The sequence below is a fragment of the Trichosurus vulpecula genome, chromosome 8 (assembly GCF_011100635.1).
Source record: "Trichosurus vulpecula isolate mTriVul1 chromosome 8, mTriVul1.pri, whole genome shotgun sequence".
In the NCBI taxonomy this organism is placed as follows: domain Eukaryota; kingdom Metazoa; phylum Chordata; class Mammalia; order Diprotodontia; family Phalangeridae; genus Trichosurus; species Trichosurus vulpecula.
In genome coordinates this window covers 199,149,200-199,174,111 of record NC_050580.1, presented here as the reverse complement: position 1 = coordinate 199,174,111, position 24,912 = coordinate 199,149,200, and the positions used below count along the sequence as shown (strand labels likewise).

Genomic DNA, 24,912 nt, shown 5'->3' with positions numbered 1-24,912 from the left:
AAATATGTCAAATAAATAAATAAATACAATAAAAAAATAATTTCTATTGACTCAGTAAAGCAAATGTAACATTTTAATCTGCTCAGTAACTCAGGTTGGCAAAATGATTTCCTCTTTTGAAATCTGTCCATGTTCTTTAATCATTTATCTACGATGAACTGGGATTTTATATTTGTGAATACTTAATAGCTCCTTGTATTTATCTATTATGTTAAACTTATCTATCTGCCAAACTCTTCTTTTAACTGTATTATACAGAAAATTTAATTTTAATAAAGCATTTCTACCTCATCCTTGAAAGATTATTCTATAAGTCATCTCCCCTATATAATGAGATATATTTTTTGTTTTCTTCTATCATTTTAAAAGTACATTTTTATTGATATCTTTTGTTTTTACATCGCCTATATTTCCTACTATGCTCTTCCCAGTCCCTTCACAGGAAGCCATTCCTTACAATAAAGACTGTATAAAAAGGAAGAAAAAAGTTCAGCAAAACCAATTAAAGTTATCAAAAAACTGGTGCTGTATGCAGGGTTTTATACTCATGGTCTACTATGTCTGCGAAGAAGTGGAGGGCAGGGTAGGGCATAGGTATGGTCTCATATCTCTTCTTTGGATCAAACTTGGTCATGGCATTCAATGTCTATTATTTTGTTGCTGTTCATTCTACCTACATTGTTATAATAACTGTGTTGATTGTTTTTCTGGTTCTGTTTATATCACTTTGCATCAGTTCATAGAAATTGTTCCATGCCTCTCTGTATCATATTCATAATATCTTAGCACAGCAACATTCCATTACATTAAAATACCACAATTTCTTTACCCATTTCTCAATCGATGGGCATCTATACTGTTTCCCAATACATTCATACTGGTTGTCTGTTCCTCTCTCACAATACTCTATAGCCCTTCTCTTCCCATCTCTGTGCCTTTTGTACTGGCTTGTCTCTCCTGCCTGGAATTAGCTACCTCCTTATCCATGCCCCATAGGATCCCTTTCTTCTTCTAAGGTGCAACTTAGGCACCATATTCTGGATTAAGTCTACTCTGATCCCTCCAACAATTAGTACATTCCCTCCTCAAACTACCTCGTATTTGCAACAACTGTCTGTCTTTATGGATTTATTAACTTTTATTTTGTTCATATTTTTATATGTACTTGTTTCTCCTTTTGGAATCTAAGTTCATTACCACTAAGGGCTGTGTCATTTTTTGTACTTTATCCACAGCATCTAGCACTAAATGTAGTGCCTAAACATAGTAGGCAATTAATAAAGACTTGTTTGATTAAATGATTTGCTATCATAAAAAATGGTGTGATAAATTATTTTAGTGAATACAAAATCGTTCTTTTTATCACTGACCTTCTTTAAGTATATACATACCTAGCAACATAATCTCTGGGTCACAAAAATGGATAAATCATCACTTACTTTGTATAATTCCAAACTATTTTCTACAATGGTTTCCTATATTATTTGACAGGAATTCCTTTTTATGAGATGTGTTTGAATTCACTTCGTACACAATTGCCAACTGTATTCTCATCTATATTTGCTAAATAATGAATCCTTTCTCTGATCTTTACCTTCCAAAGGCTTAAAAAAATCCTTTAATCTTTTATATGTATTTGATTGTCTGTTATGTTCTATTTCAATAATCTTATTTCTTACTTCTTCTACTCAGTACTAGATAATTTTAATGATGATCACTGTAAAATATGTTTTAAAGTCAGGACTTTGATTTATTTTTAATAAAGAAAATATGATATTAAGGATATGCTAGAAGTCATCCCAATAAGATCAGCAGTGAAATAAGGATGCCCATTATCACCAATATTAACCGATAATGTATTAGAAATGATAGAAATAGTAATGAGAGAAGAAAAAGGAATCAGAATGGGCAAGTAATAAAACTATCTCTTTTCCCAGAAAATACGATGCTATACTGGGAAAATCCTAGAGATTCAACTAAAAAGTTAGTTGAAACGATAGTTTTAGCAAAGTAGCAAGATAAAAGGTAAGCCACATAAATCATCAGCATTTCTATATGTTACCAATAATACCTCATTTAAAATAACTGTAGATTATATAAAATTCGTGGAAGTATACCTGCCAAGGCAAACCCAGGCAATACATGAACATAATGATAGAACACTTGTTATACAAATAAAAAGATTTCTATAACTGGAGAAATAGTAATTGTTCAGACACAGGCAGGGCCAATATAATTAAAATGACAATTCTACTTTATTTATTCAATGTCATCCCAAATAAATTATTTTATTGAACTAGAAAAAAAAATAACAAAATTCATGTGGAAGAACAAAAGGTAAAGAACATCAAGGAAAGTAATGAAAATAAAATGTAAAGGAAGGAGATTTAGCAGTGCTAGATCTTAAACTATATTACAAATAGCAGTAATTATTAAAACTATCTGATACTGGCTGAAAAACATAAAGGTGGATCAGTGGAACAGAAGAGACAAACAATGCAAAGCAGTAAGTGATTATAGTAACCTTGGGTTTGATAAATGTAAAGATGGAAACTTTGGGGATAAGAATCCACTATTTGGTAAAAACTGTTAGGAAAACTGGAAAGCAGTCTGTCAGAAGCTGGGTATAGACCAATATCTGATTTACACAATTTACCAAGATAAGGTCACAATAGATATATGAGGGGCAGCTAGGTGGCACAGTGAGTAGAGCACCGGCCCTGGAGTCAGAAGGACCTGAGTTCAAATCTGGCCTCAGATACTTGACACACTGACTAGCTATGTGACCTTGGGCAAGTCACTTAACCCCAAATGCCTTGCTTTTTCCCCTCCAAAATGGATACATGGCCCAGTTATAAAGGGAGATATTATAAGAAAACTAGGAGAACACGGAACACATTACCTATCAGACTTATGGATAGAGAAGAATTTATGAATAAATAAGATAAGACATTGTGAGATGCAAAAGGGATAATTTTTATTGCTTTAAATTAAAGGTTTTGTACAAATAAAATCAATGTAGGTAAGCAGAAAACTGGGGAAAATTTTTAGACAGTTTCTCAGATAAAGTTCTTATATCTCAGATAAATAGAAAATTTTGTCAAATTTATAAGAATATGAGTCACTCTCTAATTGATAAATGGTCAAAGGGTATTAACAGGCAGTTTTTTGATAAAGAAATCAAAAGTATAGTCATATAAAAATGCTCAAAGGGGCAGCTAGGTGGTGCACTGACTACAGCACTGGCCCCAGAACCAGGAGGACCTGAGTTCAAATCCAGCCTCACACACTTGATACACTTACTAGCTGTGTGACCTTGGGCAAGTCACTTAACCCCAACTGCCCAGCCTCCCCCCCCCCAAAATACTCTAAATCATTATTGATTAGAGAAATGCAAATTAAGATAACTGAGATATTATCTCACATCTATCAGATTGGCTAAAATGGTAGAAGGTGAAAATGACAAACGTTGGGAGGTGATGTGGAAAAAATGGGACACTAATACACTGTTGGTGGAACTATGAACTGATCCAAACATTTTGGGGATGGAATGATATCCAAAGAATTATAAAACTGTATGCATACTTTGACCCAGCAATAACACAATTAGGTCTGTTTCCCAAAGTGATCAGGGAAAAAGGAAAAGAACCTATGTGTTCTAAAATATTTATAACAGCTCTCTTTGTGGTAGCAAAGAACTGGACATTGAGGGGATGCCCATCAAGTGGTGAGTGGCTAAATAAGGTGTAGTACATGATTGTGATGGAATACTACTGCATTATAAGAAATAATGACTGCTTAATTTTAGAAAACCATGGAAAGACTTGCATGAAATAATGAAAAGTAAAGTGAGCAGAACCAAGACAATGTTGTACACAGTAACGACAACACTGTTTGAAGAATAATTGTTAATAACTAAGTTATTCTGAGTACTATACTCAAATCAATTATAAATGGACCTAGGAAGCAAGTTGTTATACATCTTCAGAGAAAGAACTGATACAGAAGTATGCATAATATGGTTTTACATTGTTTATACATCTGCATCAAATAGTGACTTTCTCTAGTGCAAAGAGGGGAAGAAATGAGGGAGACAGTTTGGAACTTAAAATTTAACAACCCAAAAAAATAAAGAGAAAAAGATGTAACAAAAATGCTATCATTTAGAAATTTCCCTAAGATGTGCCTTTAAAAATCAACTAACCAGCAAGTATTTATTAGATGGTTGATATGTACCTAGCATTAAGCAAGGCTCTATCAGGCAAACAAAAGTATAGATTTGATCCCTGCCTTCAAGAAGTATATCATTTAGGTTGAGAGACAAAATTAATATTAATGTATTTATTATCTCATTTGGTGATCTCAGGTCCCAAGAGTTCAATCACCTCTATTCAGATGATTTCCAAATCTATACATCTAGCCCTAATCTCACTCTAAGCTCCAATCCTGCTTGCCAGGTGCCTTTTGGACATTTCAGAATCAACATGCAAAATAGAAATCTTTATCTTTTGCCCTGTATTAGGAAGGCAGAATTTACGATTTCAAAGAGAATCACATACATGTCTGAACGGTTCAGAACCACAGGATATAAGGAATTCCCTAAGTAGAAGACAGAAGAATCAAAGCATTTATTCAAGCTCCAAAGTAGCAGACCCACGAACCAGCGTCCCCATTTTGATATCTTGGTCAAGAGCTTCCAGGCCCAATAAGTCCGCCTCACAAGAGTAGCCAGGAGGCCACAGAAAAACATGATGGCATTAAACCAAATCATATTCATGCTTCCCCTCTCCAGTGAGATTACCCACTGGCCTCAAGTCCTTGCTCAGCACTCCTTGGGTAGGGTATGTTTTTTACCTTGCCAGTCTTCTTATACTTTATTTACTTTCACACACCTTATAAACCAGACACACTGGTTTACTTGGTACGTTCATGTAACACTCCAACGCCATACCTTTGTACTGGCTTTCTCTCTGTCCTTTCACATTGAGTATTAGGTTCGTGGTATTCTTTTAAGCTTCAGTTCAAATCCCATATCTATAGAAGGCCCTCTCTGCTCAGATTACCTGCCATCTACCAAATATGTATATTTTATATATACCTATTTATATGCTGTATTCTACTTTAGAATGTGAGCTCCTTCCCCAATGCTTATCACAGTGTCTAATACATAGTAAGTACTTAATAAATACTTACTGACCAACAGATTGATATTACTAAAGATTATGAAATCCTAGAGAAGAAACAAGTTTTAGAGAATTGGGTACTATTTTCAAAAATCCTTCAAACTGAAAGGTATTCAGGACAGAAAAGAAGATTTGAGAAGTAAACAAGTTTGTTAAGAAGATAGTAGTATATTCATTAAATAGGAAAAAAAAAAAGGGCAACAAAATTTAATATTGGTAGGGTTGTGGAGAAAAAGGAATAGCCATTCATTGCTGGTAGAATTGCAAACTAACAATCTTTTTGACAAATAAAAATTTCAATTAATTATACCTAGCCCAATAATTCCATTATTAGAAATATACCTTGTCAGTGTTATTAAAAACAACCAAAAAAGATCTGTTTAAAGATTATAGTGACTGGTTTTAACAAGCATTTATTAAAAGCATACTATGTGCCAGGGATTGTGCTAAGCACTGGGAACACAAAGGCAGGGAAAAAAAGTTCCTTCTTTCAAGAAACTCATAAGCTAACTGGAGAAATCAACATGCAAACAACAACATACCAAAAAAAGGAGAAATTCATTATTTCAATGTAAACAGTTATCAAAGAAAATTAAATTGCTTGGAGGAAAAAGAAGGGGGCTGAACTTGTCATATCAATGGTATGGGAAACTTCTGGATGAGCAAATTCCCTCTAACCAAAGCAATTTGGCATATTTCTTCCAAGAAGAATCTCAGAACACTTGAGAAATTAAGTAACCTGCCCAGAGTCACAATGACAGTATGTGTCAGAGGTGGGTATTGAACCCAAGTTCACCTGGCTCCAAAACTCACTCTCTCTATGCACTATTTCTTAACTGCTGTCTCTTAATTGCTTATACAGGTGTTTAACAATAAATAATGCTAAAATAATAATTATGATATGGTTAAGTAGAGGAAAGCACCTCAAGTCAGGTGAGAGATGTAAGAAAGTCCATACCATGGGAAGAAAGGGAAGAGAACAATGCTAGGCACAGTAAAGACATATGGCTGACTGGATCAGAGGATAGATATTGGACTTAGTAGATAAAGGTTACATAAGTAGGCTGGTGGTCAGATTATCACTGCCAGCAGCAAAGATCTGAGGACTAATCTTGAAAATGACAAGGTTGAGTTTTATGCTGTAAGCAAAAAGAAGCTGTTTTCAAAAAGGTTCTAGAGCAGAGGATGTAAACATGATTAAAACTGATTATAGTTGGGCCGCATGACTTCTAAGGTCTTTTAAAATTCTCAACTATGTAATCCTATTAATATTTTTGATTAGTGAAGTTTTATTGCATAGTCTAATTGACTGAAAATTATTTTAAAAGAAAGCATTAATAATTTTTTTTTTTGCAGGGGGGAAAGCAGGGCAATTGGGGTTAAGTGACTTGCCCAAGGTCACACAGCTAGTTAAGTGTGTCAAGTGTCTGAGGCTGGATTTGAACTCAGGTCCTCCTGACTTCAGGGCCGGTGCTCTACTCACTGTGCCACCTACCTGGCCCAATAAAATTTTTTAAAATGTGTACAATCAAAAAGTGTAAAAGGATACACAAATAGATCAATTTTGTTATCACCTTGTTAAACTTTTTATACCTATATGTCTAAAAACCCAAACTGTATGCAGGGGCAACTGGGTGGCACAGTAGATGGAGGACTGGCCCTGGAGTCAGGATGACCTCAGTTCATCTGGTTTACTAGCTGTATGACCTTGGGAAAGCCACTTAACCTTAACTGTCCAACCCCCTCGTCCCAAGCTTGACTCCCCAAAACCAAACAACAACAAAAAACTCAAAAATGCGACAAAAGCTTACAATTTCTCATAAAATCCCTTTTCCTCTTTGTATCTAAAAAACCAATCAAAACAGAAACAAAAACTTATAACCCATTTCATCCTTACCCCTCAACTCTTTTGAATTGGGAAAGACTGCCTGTTTTCTTTTGGGAAGCTTTCTTAATGCTGTATAAGTCAATTAAGCTGGAAACAAATCTTCCTTGTGTTTCTTCCTTGGGAAGATAATATTTTGTTGGACACAAAGGACTGAATTATTTCCACCACAGAGAATTCACTGGCTTTCTACTTGTCAATGAGAATAACTTTCACACAACAAAATGGTAATTAGAAATGTTGGCTGTATGGCAATATAGAAAACAAGATATCTATTCTGGTAAAATTGTGCATTATATAACTTTACTCTCTTTAGAAGCCATGAACATGTCTTCCTACTAGTCCTTTGAATATTTATGGCACTTTTCTAAATGGCATTCTTTCCTATCATGTTCTACCTTATAGTTTTCTTATAGTTACTGATCTCCCTGATAGACTACGTTGTGTCAAAAGGAGGGATGACCTGTCATTCTTCTTTTAATCCTCCATGATGCCCAGCACAATGCCTGACACACAGTAGATATTCATTACAAATTTATCCCAATGAATACACTGGGATCAAATACACAGTATTTGTGTAGATAACAAACACAAAGTCAAAGAAACTAAAGTGCTCCAATGGATCTGTTATCTTATCAATTTGGAAGTTGCCATCAACAGCACAGATTCAAACTATCCATATGCTGGTCTGTCCTGTGCAACTTTTATCCATGTCCTTTAATAAATTCACCTCAAGGGTCAAGCTAATGCACTAGAGGACTTCCTAGATTTCTTCTGATTTGGTAAAGATATGAGGTAGAGCACTACAGGTGTGTGTCATGCTTGCCCCTCAACATAATGAGACCACCTTTTCTTTCTATCATAAAATACCTTGATAACATCTTTTACTGCTATTCCTATGCAATGTAAGTCACAAAACCTACAGTTCTAAAAAATCAAACATGTCTTCAAAGTATAAACTAGGAAAAAGACTTGGAAATACATACTTCCTTAGTCCACACTATCTTTAATAGTTGGTACTTACCATTTTTATTTGCTGGTGAGAAAAAGTTGAAGACAGGAGAAAAAATGGTCCCCAACAATGTAGTCCTTGGAGGACTCCCAGTGGCAGGATTATCTTCTAGTTTTCCATTTTGTTTTACATGCTGATTTGTCATTTCATAACTACCAGCTTCTGAGAAAAAGAAAAAAAAACAAAGCTTTATAAACTACGCTGAAAATAAAACACTGCCTCTTTCACAAATGTCCCCTAAATTACTCTTCTCTAAAATAATGCAAGCAACATTTTATATAAATGGCTCTATGTAAAATGGGTCATTTCAAGCATCTCAGAGCAACTCCTTAGAGAAATATTGTGACAAAATCCTAGGTAAAGTAAATAACCTGGAGGGTTTTCGGGGGGTATATTTTGTATATTTCAATGTTTGGATTTTTCTTCAAGTGAGGGTACATCTATATTTCAAATTCTTAATACAATAAAAATTTACCGAACATACAGCATATATAAATGTTCAGCTTAATTCCTCTGGCTTCCTTCAGAACCAAATTCAAACCTAAGTAAGAGAGGCCTTTCCTGGTTCCCTCAGCTGCTAGTGCCTTTCCCCTTCAGGTCACCTTACACATATCTCATATACATATATATCTTGCATGTATCTAGTTATTTACAAGGTGTTTCCCTTATTAGGGAAGTTAGGAACAGATTTTGCCTTTCTTTGTATAGCGAGCACTTACCCAGTGCCTGGTACATAGCAAGCGCTTAATAAATGCTGGTTGATTATTAATAATTTTAGCAAGCAAGCAAAAAAAGCAAAAACAACTCAAATAACAAGACAAATTTTTCCAATACATATGTAATAGTAATTAAGGTGGGACTTTTTGCTGTTGACCTTTAATGATTCTGGCTTTTGTTTGAATGAGGCAGATAAAGTGGGGATGTTTTTGTATTTCTTAGCACTGAGACAACTGGGAGCTATCGATTTATATCTGATTTTATATCTGATGTGATATCGGGCGTGGGGAACTTCTCCACGCTCAGCCTGGGTGAGGTCAGGGCCCTGAACAGGATATATAAATGCAGAGGTTAGCATTCTCACTCAGAGCTCCAGGCCATAGTAGGAGTGGCACGTGACTCTGGGCCAGCTGTTATAATGAGCTCCCTGGCTGAACACCCAGATGTTGATAACTACAAATTGTATTTGGTCTGTAATTCAGGGTGCTGGTTTTTTCCCCTGAACTAAGTAAATGATATTGGCTGGATTAAAGTAAGATTGTTAACCCCTTAACGTTGCTTTCCTTAATAAGCAGATGAAAAAGACCTGGGCTTGCAGCGTTCTGTAAGCTGGTTGTTGTTGGCTTTACACCCTCACAGCAGCTGCTAGCTGGACTGTTGATACAACACATAAAAAACAAACCTGATGCATACAGCCTGAGACTCATTTCGACAATTAATTCATGTACACTTGAGGATTCCATTTCCTAAAGGTTCCCTGCAATCATTATTATAAGGAACAAATAAAGAATCAACATGACTTATGGGGCAAAATGGACTGGACCAATAAGTTATAAATTAGCGAAAGTGCACAGATTTGGGCTAGAAAACTTAAGAATAAAGTAAAATCAAATTATGAAAGAACTTTTAAAATGCTCATGATTAGTGCTCACTATCAGAATGCTGCCACCATTTTAACGGGTCCACTATGAGACAGAACTACATTCTTATTTCCCACTGGTTTCCTCACCATTTTAGCTCTTTAATTTTTTTCCTTTTTCATCTTTTTCTTTGTCTATGTCTTTCTCTCCTCTCCTTTACTTTCTTCTCCTTTTTGGTTCCCACCAGCAAAAGAGGTATAGCACTGATTTGTGAACTTTAAGATACTATAAAAATGTTATTATGATTATTGTACTTTTAAAGCAAACCCTGGGGGTATGTAACATATCTCTAAGACAATAGGAGGGGCTTCTGCATCTTTGGTCACTGTTTCCATGTGTTTTGCACTGAGTCATCTGTTTGTGTGTTATACAAATAGTTGCACATTTGATAAGAGGATAGCAGATATATTTGTTGCATGAATGCACACACATGTACATGTATCAGTGAACAAATTTTAGCCTCTACAGAAGTTTATGGATAACTTTTGGAATCCCCATTCAATAGGTCATTAAATCACTTCCAATAAAAGAGGTATTTGTACAAGCAATCAAAAAAGCAGCAGCAACAAATATGACAGAGCAGTGGTTCTCAAGGTGTGGTGCAGGGACACCTTATAGGTCTCCAAGATCTTTTCCAGAGGTCTGTGAGGTCAAAATTATTTTTGTAAAAATAATACTAAGAGTTTGAACTTCTAATACAGCACATAATGATAAATATTGCTCATATAAAAGCTCTGTGTGTGTCGGGGGGGAGTCCTTAATCATTTTTAAGAGCGTAAAGGGTCCTGAGACTAAAAAGTTTGGGAACTGGTGTGACAGAGAATGGAGGTGTTAGAAAACAAACCCTAAAGAGCTGAAGCTCCCTGGCTTGCCCAATTAAGTTATGCTATTAACGAAAGATTTATTAGTGAACCAGAAATTTTTAAAAAAGGCTAAAATGAGAATACTTCTCAAATTGGAACTAGAAATCTATGGAGGGGAATAATAACAACTGACATTCATATAATGCTTTTAGAAGTCTGCAAAATATTTATAAACAATTTCAAGCCTTATGATAATTGTGAGAGGTAGGCAATACAGGTATTATCTCCACTTTACAGGAGAGAGAGCAAGGAAAGTTAAATGGCTTGCCCATGGCCACACAGTTTGATTAAAAATTTCTTCCTAATCCAAGTCCAGTATTCTCTCCACTATATCAAGCTCTCTCTCACATAATGAAAGAGAGCTAAAATCTGAAGCATGTGAACAAGAATTAATGAAAATAAACTGGCAGTAGAAAGCACTTAATACTTTTTACAAATTTATGTCTTCCCTCTCTTTTCTAGTATCTTTACTAATGTTATACTGAATGATACCTTAAAGCATATACTAAAAATGACCTGTGGGGAATCTTTTCAATTGTTAAACAGGACGGGGAAGGGTAGCTGCACTAAATGTTTCCTTACATTTCTTTCAACGCTAAAACTTTTTGATTCTGGAAAATAACACAAATTTTATCTTTGATTCAAGCAGCACTCATTGCTTCAGGAAATTAAAACTTTGTTAAGTAGTTAAAAATGTTGGTCTGAATGCATTTTCATGCTGACTAAAAAAAATAACAATTAGTTTTTATTCATTCAATTAATTTCAACAAGCATATTAAGTATTTCTCCTGTGTCAGGCATTAAGGAAACAAAGTAAAAAATGAAAACAGTCCTCAACTTTCAAAGAACTTACAGTGTGCTGGGGGAAATTAAGGGAGTCTAACAACGCTGGTATGTTAGAGCTGGAGATTGTCTAAAACAACTAATTAGAGATCACATAATATCTACCTCTCATTTTAGAGATTAATCAACATCTACAGCCCCAAATCCAATGCAGTAGATTTTTTTTAAAGGAAATACTAATTTAATTACTAGAGAACACTTGATAAAATTTGTCTTCATGATCATTAATTATCATCAATATTCTTCTATGGAATAAAACAATAAATTCTTAAATGATTTCTCCTGTCCCCTTAAAAAAACAACAAAAAACCCTAACGATTCCTTCATCCAGAGCTACTACTCTTAAGATTCACAGACTTTCAGAGCTTAAAGGGACCTTGGAAATAATTTAGTCTAACCTTCTCATTTTACAGATTTAGCAAAAATTCTCTTAAGAATGGCACTACACGGGGCAGCTAGGTGGCACAGTGAGTAGAGCACTAGCCCTGGAGTCAGGAGGACCTGAGTTCACATGTGGCCTCAGACACTTGACACACTTACTAGCTGTGTGACCTTGGGCAAGTCACTTAACCCCAATTACCCTGCCTTCCCCCCCTGCAAAAAAAAAAAAAGAATGGCACTACATTCTTTCACACTTGTATGTTAGGATAAACATCGATATACTGAAGCAATGCATGAATTTTAAAAGGAGTAATTTAGTATCTACACTCAATGAACTGAAAACTAGTATACAATGTGGAAGTATGTTCAAATGGGGTTGTTTATTTCACTCCCTCAAAATACTCAAGGAAAGCTTTCCATGATTCACTCCAATATTTGAATCATGTTTAATCACGTTCCTTTTTTGGAAAGCTATCAAGGAGGCATTAATCCCATCTCTACAGAAAAGAAGCTACTCATGATTGTATACCAGGAAGATCAAATGTTTGACAAAGGAATAGAATCCCTTCAATTGATGTCTCTTCCCACCCATAAATTAAATATACAAACATTAACAAACCTCCATTTACTTGACTTTTCCGTCTTACTCGAGATATCTGTTTATTGGGCTTTTCGCCTGTTCGAGGTGTTGATGTGATCAAGTTGTTATCTATATCACGCTCTATTCTACTCCTCTTTGAAGGATTTTCTCTCTCTTCCTTAAAAGGTAAAAGAAAAAAAAAACAAAGAACTGAATGATGCATTTCTTTTTTATAACTTACATTAATTAGGATGTTAAAATATAAATGAAATTATAAATCCCCCTTTCTGATTTTCATTCACAAAAGAATAAAAAATGACAAGCAAAGGTAGAATTTTCTTAATTCCATTTATAAGATAAACACAAAAAGTCACGATCTGGTAAGCCTTTATTAAAGTTATTATTAAATGTCAGCCATAATTATTATGATTAACAACTGTACCACTCTACCACTACCCCTTATTTAATAACATTTATGCAGTTACTTCAATAACAATCTAGCTCTAATGCCTCATCCTGGCATGCTGATAATTCCAGGTTTTCCAAGACGATGGCAGTGGCCATTTCTGGTACGTTCCACCACATCAGAAAGGTTTGAAGTATGTTCTCTGATCTTTTTAACAATGTAGTTCCACTGATTCGCTACGGTTCCAAAACAATTAAACTGAAGGGTTACAGAAAGGGCTAGGGAAAGGCACCTGATGGTCTTGAGTGAGCTGCAATAATTACAGTACTATTAAGAAGTGAGCAGTAGAGGCAGTGAAAAGAATGTCATTAGAAAGGTATGGGGGACTGGAAAAGTAAAAGGAAAGAAGACCACCAGGAAAGAATGGAGACTGGCCTTGCAACCAAATTGATAGATAATCAATGGATAGTCTGCATGTTGCATTGGGTATCCAGGCAATGCTATGAGATCTAACTGAAGGCTCCTATCATGTTGCGTGGAACCCCTGTGGAGAATTTATTGGAGAATATAGATAAGGGATACAATGAAAGAGAAGGTGTGGATGGGTTGAGATCTGCACCACTGGAGGCAATGTCTACATTGATATGATCCATAAGTGAGAGACTGAAAAAAAAAAAGTATGTTCTCTGCAAAAGACTATGCATGTTGTTAGACTAGCTAAACAGAACAATGCTTGCTGTCAGTTGGTGCTTCTAGATGAGATTTTGTGCATGACAATTCATGAAACAAAAGTAAAAAAATGATGTTTAAGACCATATGGCTACCTTTTTTTGTAGTGACAATGAAAGAGTAGCACAAAAGGGAAAAAGGGTCTGAAGGATCACACAGTTAAAAACCACCTTTTAATTTATTAAACAAACTGTCAGTATTTAAAATGAGATCTCTGTTCAAAGACCAGTAAGTCAACATACTACAAAAGAACTTGGATCATACAAATGTTGACATTTTCAATATAAATAAAACCAAGACATAAAGAACTTGCTGCTAAAAGGAAGGATGGCTCACAGGTTCTTCTAGAAAAGGCAAATATACAAGTTGGTAAGATGGCTTCACAGTGTATTCAAAAGCATCATCAAATATTTCATGGAACATCTGGTTGTATTAATAATAAAAAAAAATCACCATAAAGGTAACTATGGCTATGTGCCAACATATTTTATGAAGGAGAAAGGAGAGAAATCTACAAAGAATTCAATTAAGATTTTACAAATTAAGTCAATATATGCTTTAATGCTCAGTGACTTTAATGTAAAGGTGAAAAATGTTGAAAAATATAGCTCAGGGTCAAGAAAGAAAAGACAAAGGTTATACACCAAAAAGAAGCCTCATACCTATAAATTTTAAATCATATCTTTAAGAGAGCTGGAAAGTACTGGATAGTTCAAACAGTAGTAAGGTAAGACAAATCTATTGTCTTTTAATGGACGTGAAATAGAAGGGCTATTCATATAGAAAACAATTTTGAAATGAATTGTCTAAAAAGAGCTAGTATTTATGTAGTGCCCTAAGGTCTGTAAACGTCATCTCATTTGATCTTCACAAAAACTATGTGAGATAGGAGCTATTATTATACCCCAACTTTAAAGACAGGGAAATTGAGGCAGAGACAGGTTCAATGACTTGTCCAGGTCATAGACCTAGTAAGTATTTTAGGTAGGTTTTGAACTTAGGTCTATGTAGAGATGGATTTTTTATAACAAAGATCAAAGTCAACAAATTAGGAGAAAAATGAGAAGATGCAAAATGAATTTATTATGAAAGTTTAATGGATTCCTTTTCTTTTTTATACTATTTACTTCTTGATATATTCCAGAGTTAAACCATTCTAACCAACTGCATCTGATGAAAGAAGCAACATTTCATACCCATACATATTCTACTTTCTACTGAGAGAAGGACTGTCTGTTCTTCCAAGATTTGTCACTGTAGTGAACTGGAGTTTCGCTGCCTTTTAATGAGTTTCAATTATATTACTTTAGTCACTGTGCATATTTTCTTCATAGTTCTGTTTTCTCCACTTACTAGTTTATACAAAAGTCTTTTTGTATTTCTTTGAATTTCTGAATTGTTCTTACAACGCAATATTACTCTCTTACATTAATATGCCGTATTTTCTTTAACCATTCCTCCTTAATCACTGGGCAACTACTCTATTTCCAGTATTTTGCTACCACAAAAAGTACTGCTACAAACATTCTGGTATATTAAGAGACTTTTCACAACTTGGCCCCAACCTATCTGTCCAGCCTCACTGGACATTACTATGACTCTGACACTGCAGTTTAGACAAACTGGCTTTCTCTCTGTTCTTCACATGATACCTCATCTCCCATCTCCATGCATTTGCACTGGCCATCCAACATTCCTAGAATACATTTTTCTGCTTACATCTACCTCAAAGAGCCTTTTTTTCCCTGGCAGAGCGAAGATGACAGCTTGAAAACAGAGAATTGATTAAGCTCTCCCCCAAATCCCTCCAAACATCAGTAAAAAATGGCTCAAAACATATTCTAGAGCTACAGAACCCACAAAATAGAGGGAAACAAATCTCCAGCCTAAGATGGCCTGGATGGTCACTGGGAAGGGTCTATCACACCATGCTGGGAGAAGAATGCAGCCCAACATGGGCCACACCAGGACAGACCAGGCTGGAGCAGACCAGGCAGGCAGGGTCCTGAATCACTGAGCTCTGGCAATTACCAGACTTCTCAATTCACAAACGCCAAAGAGAATGGAGCAAGTCAGTGGGAAAATTGCTGGATCTGGGGGAGAGAAGTGCATGGTCTGGCTGCAGCCCCGGGGTGGTAGCAGCGGCAGCAGAAGCAGCAACAGATCAGAGTGGTTGTGCAGATACTCTTTGCTGGCACAGAGGCAAGGTTCTCTTGCTGTGCCCTGCTTGGATCTGGGTTGTGGTCCTGGCTGGCGGTTCTTGGGGGAGGAGGAGAGCTGGTGTGGCACGGCATTGTGGTGGCTGCAGAGAGGGAGTCCTCCTGGTGGTTACATGGCAGAAAGGAGTGCCTGCACTCACAGACCAGAGCACAGGCCAGGAGAGGAGCACCATACGACCTTAGAATAGAAGTAGCTCTGAAAACAGCAGCACAAAACCCCTGAAGCTTGGGACAAAGCACTCTCTACTCTATAAGCAGTCACACCCTGACAAAAAGCTCAAAAGTCAAGTAATTGGCTGGGAAAATGAGCAAGCAGCATAAAAGGACTATATACTATAGAATTTTTCTTTGGCGAAAAAGAAGATCAAAACATACAGTCAGAAGAGGTCAAAAAAGTCAAAGAGCCTACATCAAAAGCCTTCAAGAAAAATAGGAATTGGTCTCAGGCCACGGAAGAGCTCAAAAAGGATTTGGAGAAGCAAGTGAGAGAAGTATAGGAAAACTTGGGAAGAGAAATGAGAGTGATGCAAGAAAATCATGAAAAACAAGTCAATGACTTGCTAAAGGAGACCCAAAAAAATACTGAAGAAATTAATACCTTAAAAAATAGACTAATACAAATGGCAAAAGAGCTCCAAAAAGACAATGAATGGAAAAGAAGGTCCCAAAGACCTCTGAAGAAAATACTGCCTTAAAAATTAGAATGGAGCAAGTAGAAGCTAGTGACTTTATGAGAAATCAAGAAATTATAAAACAGAACCAAAGGACTGAAAAAATGGAAGACAATGTGAACTATCTCATTGGAAAAACCACTGACCTGGAGAATAGATCCAGGAGAGATAATTTAGAAATTATTGGACTACCTGAAAGCTATGATCAAAAAAAAGAGCCTAGACATCTTTCAAGAAATTATCAAGGAAAATTGCTCTGATATTCTAGAACCAGAGCGTAAAACAGAAATTGAAAGAATCCACAGATCGCCTCCTGAAAAAGATCCCCAAAAGAAAACCCCTAGGTATATTGTAGCAAAAATCCAGAGTTCCCACGTCAAGGAGAAAATATTGCAAGCAGCCATAAGGAAACAATTTGAGTACTGTGGAAACACAATCAGGATAACGCAAGACCTAGCAGCTTCTACATTAAGGGATGGAAGGACTTGGACTACGATATTCCAGAGGTCAAAGGAGTTAGGATTAAAACCAAGAATCACCTACCTAGCAAAACTGAGTATAGTACTCCAGGGCAAAATATTTTCAATAAAATAGAAGACTTTCAAGCACTCTCAATGAAAAGACCAGAGTTGAATAGAAAATCCGACTTTCAAATACAAGAATCAAGAGAAGCATAAAAAGGTAAACAGGAAAGAGAAATCATAAGGGACTTACTAAAGTTGAACTGTTTTGTTTACATTCCTACATGGAAAGATGATGTGTATGATTCATGAGACCTCAGTATCATAGTAGCTGAAAGGAATATGCATATATATACATATATATATATATATGTGTGTGTGTGTGTGTGTGTGTGTACATACATATACATATGTGTGTGTCTATGTATGTGTGTATATATATATATATACATATTATATATATATACACACACACAAAGGGCACAGGGTGAGTTGAATATGAAGGAATGACAATCTAAAAAAATAAAATCAAATTAAGGGATAAGAGAGGAATATATTGAGAGAGGGAGAAAGGGAGAGACAGAATGGGGTAAATTATCTCGCATAAAAGTGGCAAGAAAAAGCGGTTCTGTAGGAAGGGAAGAGGGGGCAGGTGAGGAAGAATGAGTAAATCTTGCTCTCATCGGATTTGACCTGAGGACGGAATACCATACACACTCAATTGAGTATCTTACACCACAGGAAAGAAGGAGGAAGAAGATAAAAAAGGGGGGACGATAGAAGGGAGGGCAGACGGGGGAGGAGGTAATCAAAAGCAAACACTTTTGAAAAGGGACAGGGTCAAGGGAGAAAATTAAATAAAGGGGGATAGGTTAGGAAGGAGCAAAACATAGTTAATCTTTCACAACATTGAGTATTGTGAAGGGTTTTACCTAATGATACGCATGTGGCCTATGTTGAATTGCTTGCTTTCTTAGGGAGGGTGGAGGGAAGAGGGGAGAGAATTTGGAACTCAAAGTTTTAAAAACAGATGTTCAAAACCAAAAATTTTTGCATGAAACTAGGAAATAAGATACACAGGCAATGGGGTGTAGAAATTTATCTTGCCCTACAAGAGAAGGAGGGAAAGGGGGATGGGAGGGGAGTGGGGTGACAGAAGGGAGGGCTGACTGGGGAACAGGGCAACCAGAATATACGCCATCTTGGAGTGGGGGGGAGGGTAGAAATGGGGAGAAAATTTGTAATTCAAACTCTTGTGAAAATCAATGCTGAAAACTAAATATATTAAGTAAATAAAATAAAATAAAAAAGAAATCACCTTGTATTTAAGTACTTTGTATATTTGCATTTATTCACTAAATTTTTATGCTGTATATATTTATGTATATACTTGCTGTCTACTCCATTAGAATGCAAGGTCTTTTCCAGTAGGGATTGATTAATTCTTTTTACCTGTATCACCGAAGCCTAGAATAGCACATAGAGGGCACTTAAATGCTTATTGGTAGATTGGTTTCTTTCTGTTTTTCACTTCCTTGGGGACTACATCCAACATGCAATGGAAACAACTCCAACTTGACTTATTCAAAAAAGGGGAGACCAAAAAAATGTTACAAGGATATAGAAAAATATGTCAACATGGGTTACCACGATTTCTTGCTGAAGTTTATAGCTAGTGTAACACTAGGTCAAAAAGCCCAGAAACAACCTCAGCAATCAATCATTTCATCTCCTTGCCAAGCTGTAAGATATGGGAAAGACCTGGGGCATGATCATAAGCAGCAAGGAAGGAGCTAGCCAACAGAATAAGACTGAAAATAAGAGAATAAGATGACAGAAGCTTTAGGAGACAGAGGTCAATGGGACTGAAGGCACAAGTAGAAGGATTGACCTTGACAAGAAGGACTACATCTTCTTTAGAGACTGGATCAAAAGAAAAGAATATTGGTAAAGATACGGTCCGTCAACAAGTACTGATTAAGCACTTACCACATGTGAGGTACCGTGCTACACACAAGTAATACCAAGCAAAAAATAGTGCCCATTATCAAAGAGTTCATATTCTGATCAGGGAAAACAACATGTAAACAACTAAGTACAAATAAGATAGATGCAGGATGAACTAGAAGTATTTTGAAGTGTGAAGCAGGGTAAATAAGATAGAATATGGTTATAACCTTGATTTTCTCAGTTACATAGAAAGTGAAATCATCTGCTGAGAGAAAGGGTTGTCAGGAGACAAAGGGAGTTCCTGACAATCCCTAGATTGAGGGAAAAAAAGAGGTATTTTAGAACTACATTTGAGGGGAATGTGATAGAAAGTCAATTAGGGTGAAAAAATGATTTCCACTGCAGCAGTGAGGGCCACATGAGACTGTTGTCGTTCAGTCATTCAGTTATATCTGACTCTTCATGACTCCATGGGTTATACTGTCCATGGGGTTTTCTTGACAAAGATACTGAAGTAGTTTACCATTTCCTTCTCCAAGGTCACACAGCTATTAAGTGTCTGAGGCTGGATTTGAACTCATGTCTTCCTGATAAGACTCAAAAATATGAATTTATAGGGGACCCAATTCTCAGTAGTATAAAGCAGCATGGATGAAGAATGGAAGAGACATATGTGAGTGGCCCAGAGTTGAGGTTTGGCAGGGCAGGAATCGAAAGGGTAAAGGACAATATGTAAAGTTGTCAACTACAGATTCCATAGGAAAAAAAGTCAGACTAGATGTGATAGAACAGTATATCATACTAGCGAGGCTAGAGATGAGATGACATAGGAGGACTGAATAACAAAAAGAGGACAGACAGTAATGACAGCAGATCAAGGGTCTAGGAGTACTAGTGACAAAGAAGAATACTGAATTCAAATGGTCTACTGGTTATTTGAAGGGACAAGAGAATATGAAAGAAACTGACTATATCTGAGAAAGTAGAAAGGGATATGGTGTCTTCTGGAGAGAGGTTTCTATGAGAACAGGAAAGCAATCGATCAACAAGCATTATTATTAAGCCTGTACCATGTATTAGGTACTGTAGTAGATGGCGAGGACACAAGAACAAATGAAACAGTCTCTACTGGCAATAACTTTATCTTCTAATCAGGGAGACAGCAAACAAACATAAGAATACACATAAGAATAAAGAATTCTTTACCCTACCTCACTAACCATGAAGAGAATTAATATAAATATATACAAAGTAGTTAAACACAAGGTAGTTTGGGAGGGAAGTCAGTACTAGTAGTTGGGGAGATCAGGAAGGGCTTCATGTTAGAAAGAATGTAAGATGAAGAGATGTAGAATGAAAGGGAGTTTGTAAACAACAGTACTGAGGTTCCAGAGGATAAAGCAGAATGTAAAGGCAGATGAAGACAAGCCTTATAAAGGGGCAGGATTAAATAGCATAAACATAACAGTCCAGGAAAGGTAGCAGGAAAAAAGGGTTTTTACTTTCATAAACAGAGACTCAATCATATGGATTTAACAACTCTGGAATCTCATCCAAAGAAGGGATCTTAAGAAAGGAGAGATGAGAGAAGGAAGTGTGGGAGGAAGAACAGAAGAGAGAGATTAATTGCCCAAGATCACAAAAGTAATGAAGAGTTGAATAGGATTCAAACCCAGATCATCTGACTCCAGCTCTGTTGTTGTTCAGTCATTTTCCCCCCAAGTCATGTCTGACTCTTTGTGACCCTATTTGGGGTCTTCTTGGCAAAGATACTAGAGTGGCATGTGCCCTTTCCTTCTCCAGCTCCTTTTACAGATGAGGAAATTGAGGCAAACAGGGTTAAGTGAAAGTGCCCACAGTCACATTGCTAGTAAGTGTCTGGGGCTAGATTTGAATCCAGGAAGGTGAATCTTCCTGACTCCAGGATCAGCACTCTATCCACTGAGCCAACTAGGTACCCTAACTCTAGCTATATTACTGTGTTGAAGTGCTTTAACCCCTGTAGACCTCAATATTCTTACCTTTCAAGTAGGGATAATAATACTTGTACTATCTACCTCTCAGGGCTATTGAGATGAAACTACTTGTGGATATCAAAGTGCAATAAAAACGTGAGCTGTTATTATTTTAGTAGCAATAAAAAATGAACAGTTATACTTTGTTCCTTTAATTCCCCTTAGGCTTGTCACCAAAACCCACATAGCTCCCAAACCTCTAAGGCATAAAAACTGAGCAAGGACCCTATAGTGGGCCTAAGGATAGTGACATCTATTATTTTCCAAACAAGTGGAAGTCAAGTCAAAACGATTCTTTTCCCTACGATGCTACCTTGTATAAATTACTTAACCTTGGTGAGCTTCACTTTCTGTATCCCCAAAGTAAATATAGAATGAGATACTTTATGTAGCCCTTTAGTTTTGACAGGCCATGACTCTTCCTAACAAATAGCTGCTTTCAGAAGAAAAGGTGACTCCTATATATGAACAGTTAAGACATTTAATGGTTCTTCTAAGACCAAATTAGATAGGATTTGGTCTTAGCAGTTACATGAAAGGAACTCCATAAAATATGCACTATTGACATTTTACCTGACAGAGTAGCTATCTCAATGTGTAAAATATACCCAAATAACATTAACTGAAATTTAGCGTTTACTCAAAATCTCAATGACTAACCAAAACATTAATTAAACCTAAGAAAACACTGAAACTTCAAAATAATTTTGGTGATAGTAATATCCATTGAATTAGATAAGAATGATAAAACAGATCTTTGTCCTTACTTTTATCGAAGATTAGGAGAACACAAACATTTTAACTCTCCTGATAATGATGAAAGAATAAGTATTTTCAAAAACAGATTACCAAGCTCATAAAAGAGTATGGATTGTTAACAAAAAAGCTCCAATACATATTTTTACAAGTATTCACTGTGTGTGGAGATATGGGCACCTTGTGGTTTTTAATTCTTATATAACCTAATAGAACTGTAATAGTTCATATACCTAGAAGTTCACAGGAATCAAAATCTAAGAAAGAAATTAGCAATAAAATCTATGGCCTCCTAAAGCCACACACAAATACACAAAGCATGACTAACAAGCAAGATGAACTAGAGACCCTAAAATGAAAGAAGGCAAGTTTGATTTGATTAGCAGAACACTGACTTGGTGGGGTGAGGCTCATAACTCATAAATAGAATATGAAATGGAATGACTGGATAGTACTGTATATTAAGAAGATATACTTGAATTTTATTAAGTGCCTACTATATGCCAGACACTGTGCCAAGCAATGGGGATACACAAAAAGGAAAAAGATAGTTCTGTTCTCAAGGAACTTATAACATAGAGAACCATGGTAGGAATTTTGGGGTAAAAATCAAAAGAGGCAGAAATAGAAATAATTATGTTAAAAAGAATATGCTAAAAAACACCACTACAGACTAGAACAGAGGCTTGATACAGAGGTATGGTGAAAGAGTTCAATTATCCAGACATCAGTTAGGTCTGTGTTTCTCTCTTTCTCTGAAATTTCATGGCTTGCCAAAAGGATAATTTCTCTCCTTCACACACACACACACACACACACACACACACACACACACACACACACACACAGGAAGATATACTTTCTCCAATGTGTAAGAATTGGTTGCTGGGATGAAAATGATGGGGAGCTTTGGAGGAAGTGACCACTTTTATCTTAGAGCTAGTGACAGCGGAAAGCCAAACAATCTGACATGGCCCTAGATCGGGGAGAACAGATTTCCAAGGGTACAGAGAAAGGTTAGATAAGAGCTCGTGTATTAAATATCTCCAGGGGAATTCAGAAAAGATGGCAAGCTCAAGAATGAAACTGTGAGGACATAAAGAACAGAAGTTCCAATGAAGAAGAAAAAGGGCAGTTGACTAAAGATATCTATATCCAGACCTAGCCATGCATGTTGGGGATGGGGGGGGGGGTCCCAAGATTTTAAAAATATATGAAATAGAAGTTGGAAGCAAGGACAGATAACAGTATAAATACAAAAGCATAGCAGAGTCCTTTAAGAATATTGTCAGGGAGACACTAACCTGGGAGGGACAGTTAACACAGAGTATCAAAGTTAGGATTCCTAGCATACTGGGTTAAATCAGCATAGGAATAAATATTAAAGTTTTACATCTATGTTCAAAAAATCAACTTCACAAGTATATAATAGGAAGAAATGGCAAGGTTCTGAAAAGGAGCTGGATATTTTAGTGATTGTAAATACAATATTAGTCAATAGTGTAATATGGAAGAAAAGGAAGCTAATCTGGTCTTGGGCTACATGAACAGAGATATAGTATCCAGAATGCTTAGTTCTTGGTACCACATTATAGGAAGGGCATTGATAGGTAGGTGAAAGAGTCCATTAGGAGGAAGGGCTCTGAGCTCATGGTATATGAAAGTTGGTCAAAGACACTAGGCAGGTTTAGCCTGAAGAAGAAAAGACTTAGGAAGGGACAAGATAGTTTTCTTCAAATATTTGAAGGGCTACCACTTGGAAAAAGAAATTAAATTTTTTCTAGTTGGTTCCAAGGTATAGAACTAGATACAATGGAAGCTGCAAAGCAGTAAATTTAGGTGTGAAATGTTCAAAGTAGTAGGAAGGTTTTCTTCATGTAGAGGATTTTCTCTCATGGGTAGTCTTCAAACGAAGGATGAATAACTACTTATCAGATCTACTGTAGAGAAGATCCCTTTTCTGGTAGAAATTGGACAATACTGCCTTTCGAATTCTATTCAATTCTGAAATTTCATGATTTTGTGTAATATCCAAAAATTATTTTGTCATTACAACAGGGAAAGAACTTAGCAAACTACCTTTTCAATTTTCAGTGATGCTTTATTCAGAAAACAAAGTCTTAGGACTACAATATCAGAAATTTTGACAATCCAAGACTGTAGAAGCATGACATTTTAAAGTTGTCTTTTTATTCAGGGAAAAAGGCAGAGCCTAGTACCTATTATGTAATAGATGTATACTATATGCACCTTAATGTAGATGTAATAAAATAAAATAAATTACAATACAACTAATTATGAAGCAATTTAAAAGGGAATTTCAGAGAGACTTTCTGGTAACATCACACTAAAAGAATTAAATTTGGTAAAGTTATTCCAATTCAGCACTGAGTGTATTCTTTTTAAAAACACATTTTTCTTTATATTCCTGTACATAACAACTCAGTCCCTTGTAAATAAGTCAATCTGTATGAATCTACTAGCTTTTAAAATAAACAATGAATAGTAGAAGATACCTAGGAGATACCAAGGAAATGATGCCATCTATAGGCTTTTCCTAACACCCAGACAACTGTGCAGTGGCAAGAAGACAGGATTTTAAGTTATAGGCACTACAGGTATGCATGTATGTATGTAACATGTGTACATACATACACAAATATAACACATACATATATAGATACACAAAGAAACACTGAGAAAATGGGGGGAAGGAGAAGTGAAGTACCGGGGGGAAATCAGGAAAGGTTTACTATTTGTGATACCTCAGCTGTGAAAGGAAACTAGGGCTTTTGAAGTAAAGGTGATGAGGGATTTTAGACAATGGGGTACCACTTCCATAAAGATTTGGAATATAGACTATATTGTGTATGGAGAATAGCTAGCAGGTCAGTTCAGCTAAGAACTAAGCTGATTCTTTAATGAAAACCTCCATTAGTCCTATGGAACAGACTAGGACATACACTATCACTAACCCTTTTCTGGACATCTTGTACTCTGCTGGTATCCCTCTTTACTGTGGCACCCAGAAGTGAACACACTACCTTTGATGTGGCCTGACTAATAAGCACTAAAATTGTGTAAGCTTTTAAACTGCTATGTCATACTTTGGCTCATATACTGATCTTCAGTTCAGTCAATTAAAGTTCTAAAGTTTGTTTTTTTTTTCTCATTAACTGCTATTAAATCACTATTACAATGGCGTTTTCCTTCATCTTTTACTCTGGTTATTTTTTTTTTAACTAAATATCCCCATTAAATTTCATCAACTGGAAGCCTCCTCATACTAAATCATCTTTACAGATGACATTTAATCTATGA

General features: G+C 36.1%; 1 protein-coding gene across 3 annotated transcripts in view; it reads right to left on the bottom strand.

Annotated features, from left to right (window-relative positions):
- Nucleotides 1-24,912, bottom strand: part of CTDSPL2 (CTD small phosphatase like 2) — a 117,512-nt gene that overhangs the window by 31,136 nt on the left and 61,464 nt on the right. For 2 of the 3 annotated variants that reach the window (XM_036736176.1, XM_036736177.1), the window contains 2 exons: nucleotides 12,424-12,562; nucleotides 8,093-8,242 (listed from right to left, as the gene is read on the bottom strand). In XM_036736176.1, the coding sequence (XP_036592071.1) occupies nucleotides 8,093-8,242; nucleotides 12,424-12,562 (289 nt within the window). The remainder of the gene's footprint in view (nucleotides 1-8,092; nucleotides 8,243-12,423; nucleotides 12,563-24,912) is intronic. The other variant, XM_036736179.1, reaches the window with a different exon arrangement.